This window comes from Pocillopora verrucosa, chromosome 1, assembly GCF_036669915.1.
Source record: "Pocillopora verrucosa isolate sample1 chromosome 1, ASM3666991v2, whole genome shotgun sequence".
Taxonomy (NCBI): domain Eukaryota; kingdom Metazoa; phylum Cnidaria; class Anthozoa; order Scleractinia; family Pocilloporidae; genus Pocillopora; species Pocillopora verrucosa.
In genome coordinates this window covers 3,635,301-3,651,016 of record NC_089312.1, presented here as the reverse complement: position 1 = coordinate 3,651,016, position 15,716 = coordinate 3,635,301, and the positions used below count along the sequence as shown (strand labels likewise).

Below are 15,716 nucleotides of genomic sequence, written 5' to 3'. Positions count from 1 at the left end.
CCCAGGGTAATAAGGTGTACAGAATAAACATAAAAACTGAATATTTTAACATAATTGGTTCAGTTAAGTCCCTAAGCTTTATACCGCCTCGCAAGGTGAGCGGCTAAAGTCTCTGATACGCGCGCTATCCAGTTTAGTACTAATTAATTCTTATAAACGAAAACTCGCAGTGACTTCCGCAGTAGTGGTGTTAGTCCATGCAAAAACAAACGCGGAAGTTTTGAAGGTAGGCGATAAATTTGCTCGCGACTTATTTTTTAGACGTCTGTTTCATCAACGACTCTTTGCTGTATCGGGTTTTTTTATTTAGTCATACAAATTTTGCTTTGTTTAGAGATACGTCAGGGTTTTCGTTTTTAAATTTGTCATTGCCGAACGAAGCTTCAAGATCCAATAATTCAGATGTTTTTCGCTAATTTTCACAATAGCTCGTAACTGATGCCAATGACCCTTCGTTTTCAATCGTGCATAGCTGTGAAATTTTTTTCTGGATATTTCACGAGTAAAGGAAGAACTTAAGCTCTTTCCGACAGCCTTGTGCAACAAACTTCCGAAACACTGATTAATTTGACAGTATTCTCCTATTGCTTTTAATTTATTTAGTAGAATTTTTGATTTTTTCCGAAAGCCTTTTGCAAAAAAGCTCCGAAACACCAGCTAATTTCACTGTTTTCTCTTATTGCTTTTAATTTAACAAGTAGAATTCTTAATTTTACAACTTTGATTTTTCCAGATATCCTTACCCAAAGTGGTATTATTTCAACTTTGATATACACTTCTTTTCCCGAAGGTTTTATCAAAATTCCCTTAATTCCTCAGATATAATTTGTATTTATTTGTCCCAATAATATCTATAAAACTAGTTGAAACATATATTTTTCTTTGGTATAACTTTTTCATTTCCTAACTTACTTGACATAATATAGCAGTGATACGAAAATTTTATAAAATTTAGGTGATAAAGAAAAAATATCAAACCAAAGTCAAGTGAAAACAATATGATTAAAAAAAAAATGTACTATTTCATTTTTTGTATGACTTAAAAAGACGTATTTTAGCATGAAAATATTTTTGTGAAAAATACTACCCGCATTCAATCAGTGAACTTGAATTTTAATGGGGAATATTAATTTTCAACGGGAAATGATTAAAAGTAGCCAGGAATCCAATTATGGCATTTTAAGAGATTGGATACGATAAAACTGAGTGAATTTGTTTTAGCTTTTAGCCAAGATAATTGCTTTTTATCCGCTCAAGATCTTTTATCTTAAAAAATTGATGTTATCCTTTGCTTTTTGACAAAATGAGGATTCATGAAATACCTCATCAGCATTAAAGAACGAGCGCCACATTTTTCTTTAGCGAAGTCCGTAGCCTAACAACAAATAAATACAAATGTAAAATACTTTATTTTCATTTATAGTTTAAATAGACAAAAAAAAGGACTTTCTTTTTTTTCCTTCATCTATAGATAAATATGTAAATGTGGAAACTGATATCCCTGGAAGCACTGTGCGGTAGTATATATTATAAAAATTGGCCTCCGCAAAGAGTTTCGAAACTGACGTTTCGAGCGTTGACCTTTCGTGATATATACCTACGTTCTCCTTCCCTTATGGCTGAGGAGCGATCGCTTTTAATATTTCGCCAGGAACAGTTAGTTACTCGAATAAGGACGTAACTAAGCGGGGGGGAGGGTTCACGTAGAGATGTGGCGCCCCTCCACGTGCCAACAAGACGCTATTGCAAGCTTCGTTCTCCACTCCTCTCTCCATAACCCCCCTCTGGAAAAACCTTCTCACGCCTCTGAGAAATGTAGTAATTGAACAGACTTAGTTTTTCTGTCACTGAAGAGCAGAATATTCAAATGTCGGTTAATTTCCTTATTTCTGAATTTACTTTTCACTCATCTTTCAACAAAGCACTAAGTCGAAGATGACCCATGGTCGGAAATTATAAATATGATCATTGCGTCGTGTTCCGCTCATCTCATTTAGGTATTTCATATCTTTTATCTTTCTTTTTTTTTTATTTATCCAAAATGTTAAACAAGACAAGTATATGAAGCAAAATGGTAATTCTCTTTCAGCTTTTTTATCAAAAATTTACTGTCTTGTTTTTCTTCGTTCGCCAAGAGGGATATAATGCAAAATTCGGTTGAAATGTTTTTGTCGCAAATTGTCAAAATCCATTTCGCTTTAACTAAAGCTTTTTCACTTTGTTGGCAGCAGGTGATATGGTCATTGACACAAAAAATTTTTGTCACTGATCATCCCAGCTGTTATGTCTGCGGTTTTTCTCTTCCGTCAAAATTTACAAATCAAACAAACCCTTAATCAGGATTCGACGGGTGGGATGAAAGAGAACGTATTTAGGAAAAAAATTGCGAAACGTGTTGACTTGTTGATGTTTGAAATGTTTTGTTGCATCCATACTCCGACAGACAGTAAACTGATTTGCCCAACATGATTTACAACAAAAACAATTTAGACCAGATAGAAAATGGCCGTAACCTCGAAGAAGGAAATCTTGCAACTAGAATGTCGCCTGCCTTCGATTCCGTGAGGTTTTTTAGTATACTTAAAATGCTCTTTTAGCATTTTAGGTTTTGTTTTCAATTTAAAACGACGCTCTATTGATACCTTTCATAAACAATGCAATTGATGTCTTTTTGTTCGACTCCAGGAGCAATTGGGCTGATTGTTAACACTGCTTCCCTTGTAATCGAAAATAGGTTATGGAAGCCCACTTATGGAGCAAAAAAAAAATTCATGTTACCCGGCGTTTGTGCATATTTGTTTAGGAAAATTGCGTTTGAGTTTAATTGATTTCCTGTTTCATGAAATCGTGACGACTTGTCAATTATAACAAGATATGAGTTTTTAATGAAAATTGATGAACAAAAATTTTAGGTATCAAAATTCAGGGAGCGAATTTTATATTACGAAAAAGTACCACGAAAGAAATTGTCTTGAAACCCTGAAATTTAATCACGTAATGTAGCTTTTTATTCATATTAAGTGACTCTTAAATCAATCTGTACTTGTTTCGAGACCTATTTTTTTATATTTTATACGTTTAACAGCTCAATTTCTAATTATAAGTACCAAGCTTTTAATACAAACATCTATAAATATTTTATTACAATAGTTGGTACATAATACGAAGTTTTTAACTCAAGTACAGGAAGGGCTTTGTTACCTGTAGAGGGATAAATGTCGCACTGCACGGAACAAGCGGGTTTAAAACCCACAAGATGAACTGTTGGCTTATAGTATTGACCGGGTAAACTTTAAGTTTCATGTGTTGACCAAATAAGCATTGCGTTCCACGACTTCGATGTAAGGTAAGAATGACAAACGATGATACTCCACTGAGTATATGCCAAGCTCTCGTCGTAAACATCTTCTATAATGCATGGCAAATTGGTCTCGCTTTTTCTAACCAGAGGGAATTTTTATGCGCTCCTTTAAATGTATGTACGTGTTTGAAAGTAATTGAAAAACTCACCGATGAGTCAAAGGGTACGATGAGGTCAAACCCTGGACACGAAACTTTGCGACGAGGATTTGATCACATCTTTCAGACAGCTGTTTAGAAGAGTGTTGCATTAACTTTTCGGCACACCTTGTTAAATCTACCTTCGTGTAAAGAAGGTACTTGCGCTTTAAAAAGAGGTTTCATAGCTTTAAAAGGTATAAAAAATTTTCCTCTCTGTTGGATAAAAGCAATTTTATTTCCTAAAACTGCCCAGGATAATGCACACTGGCTAAGATGCTGCACCACTTCGTTGCATTGTTTGCTGTGGCCATACTTTCTTCACGTGAAGGGATTTTCAGTCCTCATCCTGGTAACGTTGTTTCCATTCTTTTTATTGTACCTTAAAGTTGACTCAACATTTTGACAGAGGTAGAAGCCAGCTGCTTTTCACAGGACACGTCACACGATCTAAACTACTTAAGCTTGCCAAAATTGCTGGAACCGGGGAATATTATAGTAGTGCTTGAACATTATTAACGAAAGCAGGCTGGTATTTCTTCTCAGTAGAGAAAATGCCGTAATTTGCTTGAAGGTGCTGCGCCAGTCAAATAAAAATTCATTTTCCTTGGAAATAAAAACTATGGTTTTAGAGAAACGGTTAGATATGGTTTCGAAATTTTTAAGGAAAAAGAAATTATTTTAAATTGGTAATAGAGAACTAAGACGCTTGATCGTTTTTGATCCTACATACTAGCAGTATAAAAGACATTTGTCGGACATGAATCTAAACTAGTCTAGCTTGCCATAGAGTATCCTTAAGCTTAGTTAAAAAAACATGGAAAGGGGTGCGTTTCGTCGTAGGGAAATCAGAAATGCCTTTTTTTCCCTTTACTATTCCTTGGTTTGGTCACTAACATCCAAGCTTTCATGAGACGAGAACCAAAAAGATCGATGTTAAGTTGTTTTTTTTTCTGTCCTGTTCTATAGCAATCGAGTGCACAAACCACACAGTTTTAAACGAGGCAAGCAGATCTAGGTTTTTTACCAACTACGTTCACGCCAGCGATACCTTACTAACGGGCTGGTTTACATACAATGGCTCAGCCGGTACGCGCATGGCTACAACCTGCGTTCCCGCTGATCACTGCGGTACGCTCGTTCCTGGATGGCTGGCGGGTAACCATCCAAGTGTAGACGAAGGTTTAGTAGTACGATCAGTATGTCTCTCCAAGTCGCAAGTTTGTTGCATGACGTCTGTGAGTGTACTTGTGAGGAACTGCAGCGGCTTCTTCGTTTACAAACTGGACGTGAATGCAAGTTTAAGCTTTACTTTTCGAGTGTGTGGAGCTGGTATTGAAGGTAATGTAATATTCTCCGACCTCCATTTGTAGAGGAAAACCCTCAGAGATTGCAATGTGAATGCCTCCTCCATCGTCTACCATCCACTTGCAAATCATAACCACGATATTACAGACACTTAGTTTTTGCCTTTTTATTCAAATAAAAGTTATTGGCAGTTGTTTGAGATGTAAAATGAATTCTTTATCGAGAGGAGGAGGTTTCATCCATTTTGCGTCCCTCAGGGGAGGCATGGGTGTTAGTTAACTTGATATCCCACCTTTTAACCTAAAGGTTTGCTGATACTGACTTCAATTCATAAAATCTGGACAAATTTTCTCAGAGAGCCTTTTTTTTTATTTCAGGATCATTGCCGCCTAAGCAAGTAGCAATCAAGAATAAGTTAGGTAATATAAGAAAGGCAGTTTAAAGTCTTTAAAAATGATAATGAATTGATTGATTGTTTAACTCTGAGTGAAAGTTCAACTTGAACAAAGACACAAGTATTCTATTTGATAACTGCAGCCTTTTCCACGCTTCCTCTTCAACAAAATTTTGTAAGACATTAGAAGCATTCCCAAATTCTACGCCATCGTTACAAACTTTAATGCCTTCATGGATGTCAAGATGAACATGTGATATGGAAAAGAGTTACCCGCCTTAACTTTATAAAGTTATTTCAGATCTAATCTCATTTACGATGATTGTTTACTTCGTTAAACCAAGCAACACGAGGTTCAGTCTTTGAACAGTAACGTGTTAGCAAAAATTGTGCCGAAACTTTTGAAGCTTGGTCATTGTAATAAAAAGAATGATCGACTCTACGTTTCAACTAAACAAAAGAATTTCATATCGTCCATTGTTATTGTTTGTTTTGATAACTGTTTGTTTGTTTGTTTGTTTGTTTCATTGTTATTAGGCGACGAATGCACCGACTACAACACACTCAGCGCACGTGATAGAGCCGCGGACTATTTCAGTTACAACACTTTGAAGTGTGACGCCTACCTACCCAGTGGCTGGTACAGGCTGACTGGCCGCGCAGGGACTGTTATGCCGACACATTGCGTGCCCAGAATGCATTGTGGTACTCTGTCACCTGGTTGGTTGAATGGCAAACATCCAACTGTGGAGGAGGGTGTGGTGCAGCGTATGGTTTGTTTTACAAAGGATACCAATTGTTGTCACTGGTATAGTTTGGTGTTAGTGAAAAACTGCAGTGGTTTTATGGTGTACAAATTTGGACCCTTTCCTACAGGTGTAGACTCCTGCAGCTTGCGATACTGTGGAGGTGGAGAAGCCGGAGAAGCTGGTAAGTGACACATAAACCAGTTATGAACTGATCATTATTTATCGGGCGGGGGGTGAAGAAGTACGATGAATTTGGTTGTGATCCCCCCTAAGGCTCTATAATATTGTTATGGTACCCCTTTCATTGGAAGTTGATTGGCAATCAATTTTCTTTGGTACCTCCCTCTTTATAATATATAGGGGTCGACTGATTTCCCTTTAACTCCCCCTAAAAGCCATGTGTTCCCGCCGCCCCCCCCCCCTCCCCCAAATCCTCCTTATCTCGTCCTCCCAGATGATAAATCATGGATTTTTCCTGTAAAAGAAACAACCGAATAGATAAAACTGCGGAAACCAGATTCCACATGGCTGAATACTTCCATTCCATCGTTGTTAGAAGACTTTGATCCCAATAAAATGAGGTAGTTTTAGTTTTGAAGCCATTAGTAGCTACAAATGGTATAACCGTGGGTAGTGCACAAAGAAAGGCCGACCCGAGACCCGAGACCCGAGACCCGAGACTGCCTACATCGAGAATTTTATGCATGGTAATCTACTTGGTCGCCCATTTTTCTGAATTTCTATTAGGTTGCAGAGACAAAGAAGGAAACAGTTATGACGTATGGCAGAGTTGGAACCCAAATCCTTTGTTCAAATGTACATGTACACCCAATCTAAAAGTCGAGTGCCAAAAAACTGAAAGTGGATGCTGGGATTCCCATGGAAACGCTTTTGTGGATGGACATGAGTGGCTTAGCAACAACATGACTAAGTGTACCTGTAGCAATGGAAAGATAACCTGTACCAAGCTCTCTCGGCCAGCCTGCACCGATGAGAAAGGCATGGTGCGGGAACATGGTACCCACTGGTTTTCCGGAGTCTGTTTCAATTGCTCATGCGTGGATGGTTTGATCAGTTGTGAAAAGTATCGCGTGACTATCAAGTATGGGTTATTCCAAGTTGAGACAGTTGGAAGATGCATGCCGTGTCATCAGCCAAGTGACGATATTTTACCAACAGGAGATGGGACAGTCGCTGCTTGCCAGGGTGGGTGTCAATAATAAATGAGGTGTCGTTGTTTAATTACTGCAATGATGAAATATGATTGTTTGTTATTTATCATGAAGTTACTCTCGATCTGAATCACAGATTTATAATGATTTTTCTCTATTGCAACCCCCCCTCCCTCGTAACATAAAACAAAATCGCACCCACCTTAATCAGTTGAAGGATGTGGAGCGAAATCGCTGAGGATGGTAAGAGGCGAACATGTAATAGTGAGAAATCATCAGTTATCGAATCAAATATCGAAAATGACTACTTTCCGGCCAAGTTGAGCCAAGTGTTTTTTCACACTTACCTCCCCTACCAGTAAAGAGAGCGACTCGTTTTGATCAACCAACGAATAACATTTACACAGTGCAATTTTCCATGTTAAAAGCTTCTCTTTCCAGTTTTCTTTCAGCTCAAGGCTTTAAATGAGGTATTTGGTTGTTCCAGTGGGGACTTCGTAAGGAAAGAACACGTGTGTAATGGAGTCGTTGAGTGTCCGGATGCTTCTGATGAGGCGCAGTGCCAGAATGGTGAGTTAATGAATTCGGCTTTTTCAAGTAACTGAGTTTTCACTAATCTAACCACACCCTATATCACTCCTCCCTACCTCCCCATTTCCCCCTTTCCTCTTTCCCTCCTTCCCCATCGCTCAAACGAAAAAGAGAGGAATAAAAACCATCGGAGACAAACTTAATTAAAAATAAATACTGATGATTCTGTTCCATGTTGATGTTTCAGTTATTTGTCGCGATGAGGAAGGGCAGATTCTAATTCTAAAAGATGTTTGGAAGGTAAATTTTCATACTTATGGCAAACCTTGTAAAAATTCCACCCTTAGAATAACTAAAGCATTACACTGATTTATCATTTGAAAAGCTTAGCGTTTATTTTTTTTGGAATGTCAGCTCGAATAACATTTGAAGAATTCATTGTTAACATCACTCCAGGTGTCCGACTGTCTCAGCTGCGAGTGTATAGAGGGTCGTCTAAAATGCCAGAGGACACTTCAAGTCAACTTCCCTGGCAAACATTTTGCATACGTACCTTTTACTGAGTCCTGTGAACAACCAGGGTGTAACGCTGTGAAGTTTATTAAAGCCAGGAGAGAATCTTGTGAAGGTACACGTAAGGTTAAAGGGTTAAACTTAATTTAAGCCGAGCTACCTTAGAGATCACTTTAACCAAATTAGCATACACCATCAGGATTCGCTTAAAAGATCTATACTTATCAAAAAAGGCTACTAAATGTTGACCCGGGCGGAAATTGAAAGCAACGCAAAAACCATCCACAACTATTTGGAAACCTTAGGAACTGGTCATTATTCATCAGCCAGAGAGAAGGGTGAGAGGTTTTGGTTGGGTAACAATAAAATTTAAAGGATTCCCCTTTAAGGCCCGGAAGTACTCCGCGATAAAAATTAATGAGGACTGATCCAAACATATATTTATTTCAAAACGTGTGGTATCAGCTAGGAAATTCAAATCGAAATTAAAAATTTTAGTATAAGAATATTTAAGGATTAACATATATTCCCGACCAAGGAGACATCGGTCAAAATAAACAGTCTCCGATCATATTTTCAAACAACTGACATTGCTTTGTTTTGCTTGATTTTTTTTCATTACTTTATTTTTACTCGAGGAAACTGTTTAAAACCGGCCATTCTCAATTCTATTCTCTTAAAATTAGCTATACAGAGCTATTAAACTTACCGTATTCTACCACTCTTTATAATTTAGTTCAACCCCGTTACCTCTGACATTGTCATTTTTTCATATCCGTATAATAAATATTTCTTTACTCAGTAATTGAAACCGTCGAAGGTGGCCACATTTTGTCACGAGGAGACAACTGGGACTACAAAGGGTGTCAATTCCTCTTTGTAGGACACAAGCAGACCACAGGGTGCCCACAAATGTCTCTATCAACCTGTTATATCTACAATGGAGCAGTCTGTTGTGCTGAGAAATGCCCAGGTAAAATATCGTAGATTTTGAACTGATATGCATGGCCAATTGCGAATGAGAACAACGGTTCCGTTTGGAAAGAAAACGATGTTAAGCACTTTTCATATTGAGAAGGTCATTAATGATAATAAGGAGTTATTTACAAGGCATTTGCTTTGTAATTACCTCATTTTTAAACCTAAGCGAACTTAATGGACCATAACAATAACAACAATAATAATAATAATAATAATAATAATAATAATAATAATAGAACATTCCACAAGGTGGCTTGTCCTCTCCACTGTTTCCAGGTCGAATTGGAATCAGGAATGTCAGTTTTTGTCGAGGGAGAAAAACCGGAAGACTTGGAGAAAACCCTTGGAGCAAAGACGGGACTCGAACCCGAGCCACGGTGGTGGGAGGCGAGCACTCTCACCTCTGCACTATTCCCACTCCCCGCTCTCCCTTCTTTAATCCAAATGAATTAACAACACTTTTATGATCTTTTTGGAACGATTATCTGCCAGTTTTCGGAAAACGAAAACCAAAATTATGACAACAGCCAATTGGAATCAAGGTGAACATCAGCATTAGCCAATGAGAATGCAAAGTAATAATTGAAAAGATGCTATAAGCGTCGTATGATTGATACGAGTGATTGACTGTTTTGTATTTGACTTGTACATGCGGTGTGCGAGTTTTCCAGACCTATCACAAAGTGTTTAGTGTATTTAAGCAAAACCATAGCAATTACGAATTTGCATTCAGCATTTAATTGAAAAATTGCTCTCAATTTCACACTGAAGGCGCGTTTTGTAATTCATAGCACTTCCACAACTTGCAAGTCAGGTGCGCTGGGGTATGAATATGTGTCCTGGAGGACTTCAGTTGAAAGCCAGTGATGATCAGTGCGACATTATCGACCCGAGTTGCCTGCCGGGAAACGGCTCCTGTAAAACGGGTAAGTTTGATCGATTAGAGTGACTTCTAAGAGGGTTCGATATGGCCGGTCCATCTTTAAAAAAATCTAGTCCTCATTTTCAAGCTGTTTTAATCTTCTCCATTCTCAGCAGATGTTCTTTATTTTAGGTCATTACTACTTTCTTTGTTGTTCGACTACCCTAGCAAGCGGTAGTTAAATAAAAGTTATTTTACATATGATTTGAGGTTTGTCTCTATGACGTTTGAGATCAATAAAAATACCGAGACAAAGGTCATTGACAGATCGTTGAATGCAGATTAAAAAAGGCAAGGTATATCGCCGAACAACTGCCGTAGTGACGTCCAAATTTATCTTTTACTAGTTTGTATCGAACTGACTTAGGCTGTATCGAAACGACTTAATTTCTACGTGTTTAGAATCGACTTTGTCAATGTATTGAATCGATCTCTATCGAATCGAATTTATCGAAACAACCGGACCCCTTCTCTTTTATAACCTAGTCACATTCCCTTATCTAGAATGGACGTGTAACATAAAGTTTGTGAGCTCTCTTGGAGCAAATGTCCTAATTATTAAACGAAAAAGTTTGTGCAACTTTGCAATAAAACCAGTGTATTAACGTCAGCGACAGTTAAGAGAGAATAAGTTAATGAGACTAGTTATCACTTTTAAGTTACATTAATATTTAGACTTAGGTATCTGGTCTTCCGAGACCAATGTACATTACTTAGTGTGTTGCTTGATGTATCACTGAAGAACGCATAGAAGCCGTGTGGGATCATGGGATGTGCACGTGAGCAGAATTAGCAACATTGAATTCACTATTTTTAGATCCGCCTGGATCTCCAAGGGAAGTGTGCCAAAAAATAGCCTTGGGGGAGGTACTGTAAGATTAAACACCACATGAAGAGAGATGGAGGGAAGGTTCCTTCTCTAAATTCATTTATTTCCTGTCAAAGCAGATTTTTTCAGTCCCTATCTGCTGACGATTTGTTTCTCAGATGCCTTGTGTCAGGACGAGGATGCAAATACATATATCAATGGAAGCACCTGGTCTATTGGTGACTGCATCGACTGTTACTGTCACAATGGCGTTATCTCGTGTTCTAAAACGCTGTCGGTCATTACATCCAATGAAGAAAACACTGAGCGCTGCAGTCAACCGGATTGTAACGTAGCGGCGTTTTTGAAAGCAAATAGAGGAATCTGTAAAGGCAAGTGAATCTGACGGCAAAGCCAAATACCTGCGTAAAAATGGGGAACGAGGATTTTTCAAAGAGCTCTCATCCTGTAATCACAAGAGCTGCAATTATTCTAGCTAATTTTCTCTGCGAATTATCATGTATTTTGTACTTAAAAGCTTGTTTACCACCATAACTCATAAGAAAATGACCACACTAAGTTTAAGTTATCCATTCCCGTGTAAATGATTTTTCTGCATTATGTTAGTTTGCATTTGGAGGAACCAAACCCATCTGGAAGGCCACCGCTGGACAGAGAATGGAGTTGACTTCTTTTGCAGCTCAGAGATGCAGAGAGTGAGGTCTGGATGCTACTTGGAAGCTGGTCACGTGCGATGTACAGGGGCTTTCATAGGTTTGTTCCATGAGCCAATAACTATCGAGACACGCATCGTGTCATAGGGACTTTAAGGACATACATTTCTTGCCCAGTAAAACATGCTCCTTCAATTTACTTTTGTTTACGTCCCCGCTGAGATCTGCGGACGTCAAAAAAATAATTATTCTGCTATGCCTCAGACAAAAAACTGTTCAGAAATTCTTGAGGCTGTTTGTGTTTCTACATTTTTCAGGAATACGAAACTTATCACTCATATCTGATGAAAGACTGTACCTCTGTAAGAGCGGAGTTGAGATAAGATCACTTAACGACAGATGTGATCAGAAAGCAGACTGCAGCGACGAGTCTGACGAGAGAGAATGCGTTCAATGTAAGTATAAATACTAATGACTGAGACCTGGGAACTAGTCATCATTTTTCGCCTGGAGAAAGGGGTTCGGAGGATAATGTAGGATCGCGTAGTTTTCTGAGGGAACGGAAGGGGAGATCAGTTGCCGTTAATAGAATGTTGCAAATAAAAAGGGGGATTGTAGTAAAATTGACTGCCAATGAACTGCTGATGGGAGGGGATCATAAGAATATTAAAGAGCCTTCTGGGGGATCAGGTAAGTTTTAACGTGACATTACAAAATCTTCATTACCCCCCCCCTCCCACCGCAATATATTGCTAATAAGGAACTTGAAAAGCTCTTCCAAGTTTGCTAAAAGCCATATGCGCAAATCAGGTGATACTTCCTATACCCCATGAAAAAGGAAAGGAACTAATCTGAGCAAAAATTAAAACGGACCATGGTCTTGAAGCATAGAGAACAAGTAAAAAGAACCAAAAAAAGGTATAAGTGATGTCAGTAACAAGAAACAGACTGTTAGGTCATATAAAGGGAAGAGCGCGGAAGATCGCCAAACTAGCTTTTGATCGCAGGAAACCTTTAACTAATGTCGAGCGCACACCTTTATTTTTAGGGACTGGTCATCATTGATCACCCTAGTTGGGGAGATGGTAGTGTTGGATAATTTTTGTTGTGTTTCAATAAAGTTTAATTGATACCCCATAAGTCCCTAGCATTCTCATGACCCCCACCTGGAACCCCCTCCCCCTCCCCCCCCCCCCCAAATCCTTCGACCCTCCTACTTTCCAGGCGAAAAATAATGACTGGTGTTTGATCTTCCTCGTATAATGGTGCTGAATAACATCCTATTCTGCAATTTGAAGATGTTGATTATAGAAGGAAAAAAAGGCACCCATGCCTTTCCAAGAATATTTTGTTTGAAAGCTGTTGTAAAAGGAACTTCGAAACAATTATTTCAGATTTCTGTCCATTTGGCACGAAGTTCAATATGTACTGGGAAAGAACTGCCCTGAATGAGATTGTTGCAAGGAACTGTTCAGAGGTGGATCCAGAATTAGGAGGTAGGAAAATGTTTTGATACTCTTCGTCGAAACATTGTTATTTTGTGATAGATACTCAACACAAATTTAATTCCCAAGATCTGATTATTAATTCTCCCCTTAAGCTTCCACGCGTTACCTTGTGAATAAGCTTCAAGAATTTGGTGCGAGATGAAGGCAACATCTTCTATCTGTTAAGTTTGAGTATTCTCATTACTTGTTCTCTGGGTATTGTATGTATATTACAGGAAGAATTTGCATCTTAATCACATCTGGGATTAAAAGGGTTAAAAGGAAACGATATAACACCTAGAAGTCAAAAGCAGTGCCCAGTTGTACGTAGAAAACAGTTTCCTGCTTTGGTGCACTTCACATGGCATTTTTTTTCTCCGATAAAGGAGTATGTGCACTTGGGTGAGGAGAGCACTTCCTGAAAAGTCAGTAACATTGACCGAAGCTTCAACTAATTTATCGTAAAAAGGAAGTGAATTTACTTTGACTATCATTTCGTTTATCGAAATCTCAGTCATGCGCCTCGGCCAGTGACAGTAAATGTCTTTCCTCACCAGGATTACGTAACCCAATCAGTTGTTATTCCAAGGTTCAGGCTTTGTTCAGTGCTTGTGGTAACTTTTCTACTATATCCTTTCATTGTGTAAACCCGATACAAAATTGAATTAGATCTAGGGAGCTTGCTGTAAGCCTCAGGCATTCTCGTAGGCTTACAGCATTTGCTGTTGGTGGTACTTGTCATTCAATAAGACTTTGAATCACCATCATTAGAGTGTCAAGATAGGATTAATATTGTTTGTGCCTCAGCAACGTGCTTTTCATTTGTTTATTTTTATTTGACCACAGGAAATTTCACGAACCGTTGTTCTTCACCGTATGGTGATATGACCAAGTGGAGTTTCAAAGAAAGCTGTTTTTGCGAAAAAAAATCTCTCCGTCAAGAATTCAGGCATAAAGTATGTAGTAGCTTGATTCCAATGTATTCTAATCTGCGGTTGTTTGAAACGCGATACATGACTCAATTGGAATAGCAATTAATAAATCATGTTTGTCTTAAAGTTCATCGGGTAAACAACTGATTTTACTGGAACTAATATAAGGCTTCTTTCCATTCACTTTCAGCTATCCATAGTGAATCTAACAAACATTTTGGAACTAACAAGAGGATTTGTGAACAAGGCCACTAACTTTACAAACAAAGAACTGTTCTTTAATTATCTGAGTCTTTGGTTTAAAAGTGGAGCTCTTCTACTAAATCCAGTCAACCATTCCAACGATATGGTGGCGCTCAATTTCTCACAGGTATGAATTTCAGCCTTAATCATTACCATTACAATTTGCTCAAATGTGATTGGTGCATCAGCTGCTTTATATTTCACTAATCACTCTGTACAGTTGTAATCGGACAGTTGGCTGTAATCGGACATTTGAAGCAGCCAATCATGCTAAGTCCACTCAGCTAAATCCACCAATCACAGAATTGATCACAATAAGTATAGTAACAACCACTTACTTTTCTGATAAGAAAACTGGGTAATTTCCAATTTTTTTGCTTTAGACATCGTCCCTACAGGAGATGTTTGTCTTAAATGTATTTTTTTTTTCGGAAATTGTAATGGTTATGATTAATTAATTGATAACTGGACTTTGTGTCGTCCAATTCTGTTTGCAATCATACTCGTGATTGACAAATCGGACTACCGCTTCGTCCGATTTTGATAATCACTCTTACGACTACAGACCTAATTGGACTCCACTCGGTCCTATTACCATTATTTATTACTAAATGACAGACTATACATTCTTTGTCGGTTTGAAGTTACATACGCGCTATTTTAACGAAGAACATAGGACTTTTTTTTTTTAATAAATCAAATAAAGGCTTGACTTATCTACACGAGTTATCAAAGAAATAAATAAACCTCTTATGGACCAGTCGCGTTTAATCACCTTGGGGTGGGGGGTTGGAAGAGTTTGGGAATTTAATTCTTTTCAGGGGGAACGGGGAGGGGGAGAAATTAGTCGTCGCTAACAGAGTATGTTAGGGAGGACCATAAAAGGTTGACTGCCAGTGAGAGAGGGGGTGGGGTCATCAGCAATACTACAGAGCCTGGGAATCATCTCGTGACATAAAATCCTGTCCCACCCCGGCGATAACTAATGACCGCTCCCTTACTGGATTTCAAAACGCAGATCCAGAGGGTAGCCTTTTTCAATGATTGTCTGGGGGTTCATTTTCTAATTGATCCAGGATTGCGAGTTATGAGCTTTCCATATATATATTTTCTATCTCTTAAGGCCATATTCCAAACAACTCGAACTGAAAACGTTTTCAAGCCTCACTCAGACTCCTCCTGTCCTAAAGAAGTGGTAAGCATGCATGAAACATACTGTAGAATAAGAAAACGCAAAGCTAAAACATGCATGCAAATAAACAAGTAACATAATAAACAACATGTGATAAGACTTCTGATTTGAAAGTAATATTCCATCCAAGGGCCTTGTTCATAATTATTGTAACAAAATTAACCAACTTTTATCATATCTATAAGTCAGTGCGTGCGCTATGATTGGGTGATTTATCGGGTCGTGTTTCATTGTACAGCCCTTTTAATTCAAAAGTTTGTTTAAATTGAAATCTTGCACCTCTACTTGAATTCAGAGATAGTATAAAAATCT

At 38.3% G+C, this 15,716-nt stretch overlaps 1 protein-coding gene across 3 annotated transcripts in view; it reads left to right on the top strand.

Annotated features, from left to right (window-relative positions):
* The first annotated feature begins 207 nt into the window (after positions 1-207).
* LOC136284054 (uncharacterized) overlaps positions 208-15,716 on the top strand; it is a 24,874-nt gene continuing 9,365 nt past the window's right edge. The window contains exons 1-18 of one of the 3 annotated variants that reach the window (XM_066173838.1): positions 208-226; positions 3,755-3,850; positions 4,468-4,839; positions 5,184-5,225; positions 5,738-6,130; positions 6,697-7,155; positions 7,563-7,691; positions 7,900-7,952; positions 8,109-8,280; positions 8,968-9,138; positions 9,938-10,072; positions 11,056-11,268; positions 11,504-11,650; positions 11,868-12,005; positions 12,945-13,046; positions 13,884-13,993; positions 14,160-14,339; positions 15,336-15,407. In XM_066173838.1, the coding sequence (XP_066029935.1) occupies positions 3,775-3,850; positions 4,468-4,839; positions 5,184-5,225; positions 5,738-6,130; positions 6,697-7,155; positions 7,563-7,691; positions 7,900-7,952; positions 8,109-8,280; positions 8,968-9,138; positions 9,938-10,072; positions 11,056-11,268; positions 11,504-11,650; positions 11,868-12,005; positions 12,945-13,046; positions 13,884-13,993; positions 14,160-14,339; positions 15,336-15,407 (2,964 nt within the window). In that variant the 5' untranslated portion in view covers positions 208-226; positions 3,755-3,774. Of the gene's footprint in view, positions 227-792; positions 3,851-4,467; positions 4,840-5,183; positions 5,226-5,737; positions 6,131-6,696; positions 7,156-7,562; positions 7,692-7,899; positions 7,953-8,108; positions 8,281-8,967; positions 9,139-9,937; positions 10,073-11,055; positions 11,269-11,503; positions 11,651-11,867; positions 12,006-12,944; positions 13,047-13,883; positions 13,994-14,159; positions 14,340-15,335; positions 15,408-15,716 lie in introns of those variants that run through there. The other 2 variants (XM_066173835.1, XM_066173841.1) reach the window with 2 other exon arrangements.